This window comes from Mastomys coucha, unplaced genomic scaffold (genome assembly GCF_008632895.1).
Source record: "Mastomys coucha isolate ucsf_1 unplaced genomic scaffold, UCSF_Mcou_1 pScaffold21, whole genome shotgun sequence".
NCBI classification, from domain to species: domain Eukaryota; kingdom Metazoa; phylum Chordata; class Mammalia; order Rodentia; family Muridae; genus Mastomys; species Mastomys coucha.
Genome location: NW_022196904.1, coordinates 164,018,146 through 164,028,450, shown reverse-complemented (window position 1 = coordinate 164,028,450; position 10,305 = coordinate 164,018,146). Strand labels below are relative to the sequence as shown.

The window sequence follows — 10,305 nt, the reverse complement described above, 5'->3', positions numbered from 1 at the left end:
GATTTTGGTTTTTTTTGTGTTTGTTTCCATTCTGATTTGCTTATAATAAAATAGTTTTTCACCCCTAGAACCTGGCTAAGATGTTCAAATTTAGCAAGTGACCCATTTATTTTAAATAATTTAAGTAAAATAACAATATAAGGGCTGGTGAGATGGTACCGACTGCTCTTCGAAGGTCCTGAGTTCAATTCCCAGCAACCACATGGTGGCTCACAAGCACCTGTAATGAGATCTGATGCCCTCTTCTGGTACATCTGAAGACAGCTACAGTGTACTTGACCTGGAGCAAGCAGGGACTGAGCTAGCTGGGGTCTACTGGAGTGAGCAGAGGTCCTAAAAGTCAATTCCCAACAACCAGATGAAGGCTCACAACTATCTCTACAGCTACAGTGTGTACTCATTCATATACATGAAATAAATAAGTAAATCTCAAAAAATATATATATAAGCCAAAGTTAGTACTTTGGAATGCATATAGTGAACTGTTTGATTGCCATCTTTGTTTGGTAACTGTTCTCTGTGTGTGTGTGACCCAGTAAAAGTATTCCCCAAGGAACTACGTGGATGCCAGGGTTGGGAAAGATCAGTGGGTACTCGTTCAGTATCCCTATACAGTCCATCCTCTAACTGTGCCTATTAGTAGGCAATGGAAATTTGAGTCATTCAAAAGCTACACCATTCCTTTAAACCTTTAGACACAAGAACAACTAATTTGTCTGTTAGATTCACTGGTTTCTTGCCTGGAAAGACAGTTATACAGAATATAAATGCTTGCTAGACTCAGAGGCCTAATAGTAAGGTGGGAAACGGGGGAGGGGAATGCAGACTTGCTGTTCTTGAGGAACCAAGATTGGTTTCTTGCAGGACAGGTGGGTTGGGAAGAAATATTCATGTAAGGTCTGACCCATTGATTTATATATGCCTATCCAGGTTTTGTTCGCACTTCCTCAAGAGTGATACACGTACATAGACATTTCCTGGCCTTCTGTGCCCTACTAATTGATAATAGGAGCCACCAACTATGATCTGGAGAGAAAACAAAGAGGAACTACAAATGATACCATTCATTCATTCATTTTTATTTTTATTATTATTTTTTTTTTGAGACAGGATCTCATGCATCCCAAGTTAGTTTCAAACTCACTCCGTAGCCTAGGAAACATTGGACTTCTGATCTGCCTGCCTCCACCTTCCAAATACTGGAATAAACAAGTATGTGCCACTGTGTCTAATTTATACAGTGCTGGGTTGTGCATGCCAGGCAAGCAGTCTACCTGCTGAGCCACGACGTAGCACCAAGTGATAGCTTTGAGTTGGCTATTACACTATTTGTGGTGAAGATCAGTAGCAAAGAACTTGCATGATGGCATTAGAAGTACATCAGGCACTTAGGAAGAAGCAAGAGCTGTGTGCCTAAAGTACAACCTTCCCCTCCCCCTCAAGGGTGAGAGTGGAAATGTACTGCCTTAGGCACACAGAATACCGGCTGCTAACGAGAGTCTGAAAATAAGATCTGTACCTATAAGAGCAAGGGCTTTGGCGTCATCACCTTAGATTGTCTTGCAGTGACATTCTGGGCAGAGAGAAGGGGCGTAAGTAACCCAGTCACCTCTGAGAGGCAGGTGCCCAGCTAAGACCGTGAGTCATTTACTTCTGAAAGTCAAGTGTGAAATGATGTCACTGAGGGTGCCCCAAAGAGAGTTGTTAGTGCTCTCCAGTGAGACATTGCTGTGACACCCGAAAACGGCCATTGAGGCAGTACAGGACAGAAGCACCAGCGTGGTCTTTGAGAGGTTTATTGAATAAGAGCAGATATCAGCGGGACACTGAAACAGTTATACTGTGTGCTACAGCAAAAAGGCACTTTACTGTCGTTAGAACCACAACTTCATTTGGTAAGGCACTGCGACGCTGTCATGTGTTCAGTGAGGACATAGTTTTAAAGGCAGCAATGAGTAGCTCTAATGTAAGTGAGCACAGGCACCATACGGTTGAAGACTCACTTTGCTGTGGTCATGACTCACTTTGCTGTGGTCATGGTCTATAACTTACTCTCAATAGAGCTCTTACTAGCATTTTTTAAAAAAGTGACAGTATGAAAAAATCAGTTTCTCTTTTCAGTTTCCAGTCTCTTCCAAAGAAACCTGTATGTAAAGATGCTTTTTCTGTTATGTATTCCTTAGCGACAATGAACCATGCATAAAATATCAAAATTCGCTTGTAGAAAATAAACCATCCAAGGACGTCTCACAACAGGTTCACTCTGGAAACTTACAACATCAAGAGTTTGGGATACCCTAAACCTTCTGTCTCCAAGGTGGTTGCTTTTTAGCATCCTCAAGGAGAGCCTCAAGGAGCGCTTCAGGGAATCGGAACCGGTTCCTATGTTGTCTAGGGTAGGCAGGGCCCTAGCTTAGGAGAGTGGTGTCTGGGCAGTCTTTCAGTGTCAGCAGTATTTGCTAAAGTCAATTTTGTGTAGTACAGCGCTCAGCAGCTCCCAAAGCTCATGTGTATGGATCTTCACTAGGATGATGTTTGGATTTTATCTTGGCTGCAGAAATCAAGTTTCACCACCTCATTAGTATGTGGGTTAGCTTTGATTACAGCAATCAAATAGGTGCCTCTTTAATAACTATGGCCACAGCAAAGTGTGGGGAAAGTAGTCTACAATACACCCTGATAGTGTAGTCCCTGGGAGAAATTGTTTTGATCAAAGCATACCATGCTTTTGAAAAGTGCCATCAAACTGGAGTCACTATTCATAGAAGGCCATTAGAACTTCTTTCTCTATTGGACGATGTCATTTTCATGGCAGACGTAAGTTATATAGTTCTTTAAGATTTTACTTCACATCTCCATACATATTTTTCTTCCAGTTGCATCTTCAGCTCATACATTGGGCAGTTAGGGTATTTGGAGTCACGAAGTAAAAAGTCCTCATGTGAAACACATTTCCTTCAATGTGACAGTATGGTTGTTTTTTTGTTTTTGTTTTTTTTTGTTTTTGTTTTTGGTTTTTGGTGTTTTCTTTTTCTTTTGATAAGTGACATTGGGATTCCAGGCTGGCAGAAGTTAGCTGGAAAGTATGATTCTGTTCTAGGCAAGTCAGCTAGACACATAGTCACATTCTTAAGAAATCTGAGACATACCTGCTGAGATGAAGTAGAGTACAAGTGCTTTCATTCTGGAATGTACAACAATATTGTTTTCACCTAAGACTTAGTCTCCAGTGTGAGTTTCATAAACATAATGAAGTTGGTTTTAAATTATAGGCACAGCTTTTTACTTCATTGCAAAATACTCACTTTAAAAAGTCACTGAGAAGCAATTGGATACAGAGTAGCTAATCATAAAAATAGAAGAAAAAAAAATCATCAGAGAGCACTTGAGAAAGAAACCAGAGCCAGGAGTACCTAGTTGATCTTCTCCAGAGACCTGTAATAATCCGTCAACACTTTCCATGCTTTGGGGGCCATGAAGCCATCTGGGGGATCTTCGCCTTCCCGGGCGAGCTTCCTCATACGAGTTCCTGAGATGAAGTCAAACTCCTCGTGCCTGTAAGTATAGCAACAGAGCTCAGCAGAGTTAAGAAGCAGCTGTTTAAAGACCCCTGGGGCTGGATTGTTGATTTCCTGTAAACAGCCAAATGTTTTAAAATGGGCCGTTCTCTCAGCCATTAGCTCTGAATCTTGTGGAACAAAAGAGGGATAAGGGCAGGTGTCTATGCAGTAGTTCTTGTACACCTGCTCTTTTATATCTTGAGGCCAGAGATTAGCTTGTTGTGTGAACTTGGTATGGGGCAGGAATGTGCCATAAGTGCTCACTAAAAATTGTCTTCCCCATGACCTTTCACTTCAAATGCTAGGCACTCACAGTGTATACATAAGGCGTATGTATGGAAAGGAACAATTGTGTTACTATTTTGGAGTTTCATCTAGCATAGCCTAGCCTAGCTTAGTCTAAAGCTTGATGTAGCCAAAGATGACCTTGTAATTTTGATCAGCCTGCTTCTGGCTCCATTGTGTTGTGACTATAGGCATGTTCCACTATGCCCAGCTCAAGAACTTTCTGTAGGGTTCCTGGAGATCAAACCCAGTGCTGTGCACATGCTAGGCAAGTATTCTCCTTCTAAGCTATATCCATCAGACCAAAGAGAAATGTTTATGGACCAAAAACTACATGCAGAGGACTCTGCCAACAATGTCAGGGGACACATTATTTGCAAGAGCAGGTCAAACTCGAGTCTTTCTTATTGGAAGCACGTAGTCTAGAGACTTTTCCGGAGGGTTAAAGTTTTCCCTCATCAAGACAATTGTCACCGGGCATTGGTGGCGCACGCCTTTAATCCCAGCACATGGGAGGCAGAGACAGGTGGATTTCTGAGTTTGAGGCCAGCCTGGTCTACAGAGTGAGTACTAGGACAGCCAAGGCTACACAGAGAAACCCTGTCTCAAAAAACAAACAAAACAAAAAAACAACAAAAAAGATAATTGTCATGTCAATTTTTTTTTCTCCAGAAACCTACCTTGCTGGATCATAAAAGTCCATGGCCTTTTTAATTTTATTGTAGGCAGCCACTCGGAATGGAATGATTTCCACAGAGGTGAGGCCAGGGGCCATACTCAAGACCTTGCCCCCATGGGTAGGTTCATATAGGTCTTTCTTTGTCTCAGGATGGGGCATTCCTGCAGGATCCCTACCCACAATGTAGAAATTGGCCCCTGCAATCATCCGGCACCTGCAGTGCCACTGGACCTGGAAAATATCACATAGGGGACATGATGGTCATGGGCCAAGTCCACAGGTTCCGCTTTACACTGATTGAAAGGGGCAGGTCACTTAAAAGTAGTGAGGAAGTCCGGGAGTCCAAGCCTTGAGGACTGTTCAAGCTGGGTTGTATTGGATAAGACAGGAGGTTTAAAGTCATGAGCTATAGGAGTCTCTCTTAATAAAGCAAGCAATTAAGAATACTTACTGTTACAAAGGACTCTGAATTACAGATTCTAAGTCATCATCCGACTGCCAACAATGAGCTAATTACTGAGTTACCTTCTAAACAATTCCTGGGTTGTGGTGAGTCATATAGAATAATTGGAACTAATAAATTGTTGGCTTAGTGGTGTGAATGCGAAAGGTTGCCCTTAGTCTCAGACATTCAAACACTTGGTCCCAAGTTGGTGCTGCTGTGTAGTCTTGGTGACAGAAGTTTGTTTCTAGGGGTGAGCTTTTGAGTTTAAAAAGCTTCATCTACTTCCAGTTTGCTCTCTGTTTTGATTCCTGCTTGTGGTAAAGGATGCTAGCCCTCAAGCCTGCCACTTGATGACAGGCTTCCCTGCTATGATAGACTTACCACCCTGGAACCATAAGCCCACATAAACTCAGGTAATGTTGGCCATGGTGTTTTATCACATCAACAGAAAGGTGACACAGGCACTACTTGCCCTGTGACTCAGGTGAGCTGTGCTATCTACCTACCTCAATCACATGCCAACCTCCATGTTCTCCAAGCAGTGTGTTTATATTGGACTTGGTGCTTCTAGCATCTTTACAAATACAAACTCAAAAGCTGGGGCAGGCAAAGTAGAATCTTCTCATTAAGAATTGATCCCCAAAACGTATTTACTCTCCTCATAAGCTTTAGCTGGTGTTCTTAGTGTCTGGCCCAACTCGAAATTGCTTACCTCTGTGGGACCAGCATATAACATAGGAGAAGGGAAGATGGCAACGATAGTTGACTTGGGATCCAAGACCCCTTCCTCCAGTACAGCTGCATGCTGTTTCATCCTCCAGTCCAGAGGGACATCATCGTCCTTGGTCCAGCCCCCAAGAGGGTGTAGCAGGAGGACTGGGTGCTTGTAACCCCTCTCCAGGAGCCTGCGGCGGGTGTCCTGCATCAGCAGTGCATGACCATTGTGGACGGGATTGCGCAACTGGAATGCAAACACGGCATCTAGAAAGGAAGAGCCAAGCTTCAAAGTTAGCAATATTGCTTGTCTGTAAGAACTGATGGGAGGAAGATGAATTGGAATATTGTTCAGTTCCTTCATTCAGTCTCCTAGCTTTTGATGATGGGAGAATATGTCTTGGCTGTTAGCTCAGTTGCTTGGACAAGATGGGATGCAGAGGCAGGAAACCACACAGGAGAAAACATGACTCAGGAATTAAAACAGGTGCTGTCTACACTTGGCCTGAAACCCTGGACTCCAGCATTTACCTGCCTCCTTGAACCTTTATGAGAGCCCATGTATAGAGCACATCGAGATGTGCATGGAGACTACAGTCTACAGATGAAAACCAATCGCACCTTCTCCTTAAATCCTGAAAACAGTGGCACTCAGGATGGACTCATGAAGTCTATTTTTTTTTTCCTAGTTTTAAAATCTAATTAACATGTTTCCATTCAGGAAACTTAGGAAATATAAAAAAGCTCAAAATGGACAATGAAAATCCTTGCTTCCTATCATTACTTCTCTCTTAAAATGCACAGAATGGACTGTGAAGCGGCTTCCTTTCTTCTTCCACCCCACACCAAGAGGCAATCCCACGGGCAGTCTGGTGCTCCCAGAGTCCTTTGTGCTTCTACAGATAGAAGTAGGTAGATTTTTTTTTCAATTTTCTTGTTTTTCAACATATGTCTGAGCTATATATATATTGTTCTGCAAATGCTTTTGCACTTAACAAATACACTTTAGGAATTATTCTGCACCTGCATATTTTAAACTGCTGCATAGTGTTCCGGCATGTGAGTATAGCACCGCTGTGATCCAGACAAACCGACAGACCTCATCACTTGGAGAGATGGCTCCAAGATTAATGGTAATATTTCTTTCAAAAGACCCAAGTTTGATTCCTAGCACCCATGTGCCCAGCTCACAAAGTGTCCAGAACTCTGGCTCTGGGGAATCTGACCCCCCAGGCACCCACACATACAAGACACCCCTCATATCTAAAGTAAAAGTAAGATACTTCTTTTTTTTTTTTTTTAACATTATATATTTTTTTCTTTGGAAATCTCCATCACACTCATTTCCTATTTCTCCCCATGTCTACCCTCCTCATGACCTTTCCCCTCAAAAAATAAAGCACTAAAAAAAGCTAAGCACTGGGCAGTGGTGGCCCACACCTTTAATCCCAGTACTTGGGAGGCAGAGGCAGGTGGATTTCTGAGTTCGAGGCCAGCCTGGTCTACAGAGTGAGTTCCAGGACAGCCAAGGCTACACAGAGAAACACTGTCTCAAAAAAAAAAAAAAAAAGCTAGGTACATCCAGTTTTTATTACCTGCCTATTATTTGGAGCATGGTCAAACTCTCAGTGGCCTGCCCCTAAAGTAGAACTGAGCTGTTCCCCTCCACACCCTCCATCAACTGTAGAGCGCCACACCTCAGCATCCCTCTCATACTGAGTTCTCAGAGTTCTCTTCAGTGGCTTCCTGCTTAGACTACTACTTTTTGGGGGGATGGAAATGAGGATTGGGGTAGAGGTAGGGGTTGTCACAGAAGCCTTCCATGTCCCCTTTATCAACTGTGCATCTGCAGTCACCAATATCCCTCCAAAAGAGGGATATATACACACACACATATGTATATAAATTCAGCCAGGCATGGTGATACATGCCTGTAATCTCAACATTTGGGAGTAGAAGTTGGATCAAGAGTTCAAGGTTACCATTGGCTAGATAATGAATTCAATGTCAGCCCCTAAGTGTGGGGGGGGGGGGAGACAAAAAGTAAAAATCCAATTCTTGAAACACTTAAGTTTTTTGACTAGAGTGGAGTGCTCAGGAGTATTGACAAATGTGCTAGAACCTGACTACGTACCAGCGTTCATGTCTTTGCACTTCTGTTTGAGCTCCAGAGGCGTCAGGCGGTATTGGTCCAGCCCATCATCCCACCTTATTCTCTCTAGCACCTGTAGGTCTCCACCAACAAGCCAGTCCCCACTTTCCATCACCATCTAGAAGGGAAATCAGTAAAGTTAATAGGAACTATACTCATTTTTTATTTTATTTGGTGTGTGTGTGTGCACGCCTGCATAAATATTTGTGTATGCAAGTGCCCGTATGTGTGGAGGCACAGACTTGGGAAACTTCTTCAATATTCCTTCACATTATTTTTTTTGAGACAGGGTTTCTCACTGAACATGTAGCTTGCAAATTTGGCTAGACTGGCTGGCCATGAGCCCCAGGATCTGCCTGCTTTCCCCTCTCTGGCAGTGGGATCACTGCTTGCCTTTAACCCTACTGGCCACGGCACTTGGATATTTTACATGGGTTCTGAGGGGATTAAGCAAGGGTCCTCATGCTCGTGCAGCAAGCCCTATGCTGGCTGAGCCTTCTCCCCAGTCCTCCTGGGTTTCTTTTTGACCTGTCTTGAGTTACTGTTCTGCCACAAACTTTTAATTTCTTAACTTCCTGTGGTCTTCACAAGATTGTGAGGGAGGTAGCAGAGCAGGAGCACAGACAAGACCCTGGTGGAGTTCCAGTAGCAAATTCACACAACACAAAAGTTGAGGACTGTCTCTCAAAGTTTTTGTTTATATGGATTATGTCATCAGTTAACATATTCGAGATTAGAGCCCCTGCCCGCCTGCTGAGCTGCTCTTTAACACGGTCAAAGTTCTATGTCCGGGAGCCAGTCAATGCCACACCTAACTGGGTGAAAGTTGGGCTGTCCTTGGGCACCTTGGTTTTCATGTGGATTTATCTCGTCCAACAGCACAATGAAGACGTTTTGGAGTATAAAAGAGGAGATGGATTGGAATAAACTTTGGAAATAATGCAGTCTACTTCCATGTGATGGTCATAGACATTCTAGATTCACCCAGAGTTATGGATATAGGAGAAAAGTTACATGTGAATATGTATCAATCAAGTCAACACATACATTTTGTACTTTTAAATAAAAATACTTCTGCTGTTCATAAAAAAATAGTAATGAATCTGTTTCTTGTTAAAACTAAATACCCTTCTCCACTCCCCGCAGACAGGAAGGATGGCAGTACTTTTACGGCTTTCTACTCTGTGTAAGTATGACTTAACAGAAGACAGATTTTCATAGCTACTGCATTTAATCTGAGCCAGTGAGTTAGTTTTTGTTTGGTTTTGTTTTGGTTTTGGTTTTTTTTTGAGACAGTGTTTCTCTGTGTAGCCCTGGCTGCCCGGGAACTCACTCTGTAGAGCAGGCTGGCCTCGAACTCAGAAATCTGCCTGCCTCTGCCTCCCAAGTGCTGAGATTAAAGGCGTGTGCCACCACTGCCCAGCTTGCTGGTGAGTTTCGACTGATGTATAAAAAGAAAATTCAACTGCAGGTGCATAGCTAGAAGGAGGGAGAGGATGTGAAGAGCTTTCTGATGTGATTGTGGGTTATCTTTGGTACTACAGCATATACTGGCTCCTTCCCCCTCTTTTTTGATAGGATCTTACTGTGAAGCCCAGGCTTGTCCCCAACTTAGGATCCTCTTGTTTGAGCTTTCTGAGGGATAGCATCATAGGCATTTACTACCATGGTAAGCTTTTAAGCACATTTCCTTTTTCCAAGTACATGCACTTTTGTGTATCATATGTGTGTGTGCGTGTAAAGTTCAGAGGTCAGCATCTGGTATCTTCCTTGGTTGCTATTACTATTTTGTAAACTACAAATTACCCACTTGCATGTGTGTGGTGGTGGTGGTGGTGGTGGTGGTGGAGGTGGTGGTGGTGGTGGTGGTGGTGGTGGTGGTGTGTGTGTGTATGTGCGCGTGCGCCTTAGAGGACAACTTGTAGGTACCTGGTCTCTCCAACCATGTGGATTCCAGAGATTGAATTCAGGTTGTTAGGCTTTGATGCAAGTGACTGCATATACCCACAAAGCAATCTTGCCATTTCTACTTTATTTTTGAGACAGGCTTTTCATTTAACTTGGAGCTTGCCAATTCAGATAGACTGGCTGGCCAGCAAGACCCAGAGATGATTCTCTACTTCCTTCATGCTAGATTTACGGCCAAGTGTTGGCTGGCTCTAGGATATGGGTACTAAAGATGGATCAAATAGTAGTCACTTTACCAACTGAGCCATCTCTCTGGCCTCTGTAGTGAGAATTTCGGTTTCTTTAACAGCTCAGTTATGTTATCTGAGTATGTTTTTGTCTTAGTCTTAGGTATGGGATGTCGGGCTGCTCCAGTTTGTCCACCGCCATTAACTATGACCATCTTGTATACGGGGAGGGCTGTGATTTTTTTTTTTTCCCAGCTGCAGATAGTTTAGTTCTGGGGACTCTGAGAGGAAATAAATGCCAGAGCCTGAGGGGTGTGAGATGCTCTACAAGAGAA

At 43.2% G+C, this 10,305-nt stretch overlaps 1 protein-coding gene and 1 pseudogene across 2 annotated transcripts in view; one reads left to right on the top strand and one right to left on the bottom strand.

Moving 5' to 3' along the window:
- Nucleotides 1–1,058: 1,058 nt before the first annotated feature.
- Nucleotides 1,059–10,305, bottom strand: part of Papss2 (3'-phosphoadenosine 5'-phosphosulfate synthase 2) — a 74,151-nt gene continuing 64,904 nt past the window's right edge. For both annotated transcript variants that reach the window (XM_031390104.1, XM_031390103.1), the window contains 4 exons: nt 7,818–7,953; nt 5,682–5,950; nt 4,526–4,755; nt 1,059–3,555 (listed from right to left, as the gene is read on the bottom strand). In XM_031390104.1, the coding sequence (XP_031245964.1) occupies nt 3,414–3,555; nt 4,526–4,755; nt 5,682–5,950; nt 7,818–7,953 (777 nt within the window). In that variant the 3' untranslated portion in view covers nt 1,059–3,413. The remainder of the gene's footprint in view (nt 3,556–4,525; nt 4,756–5,681; nt 5,951–7,817; nt 7,954–10,305) is intronic.
- LOC116103743 lies at nt 7,245–8,971 on the top strand (annotated as a pseudogene).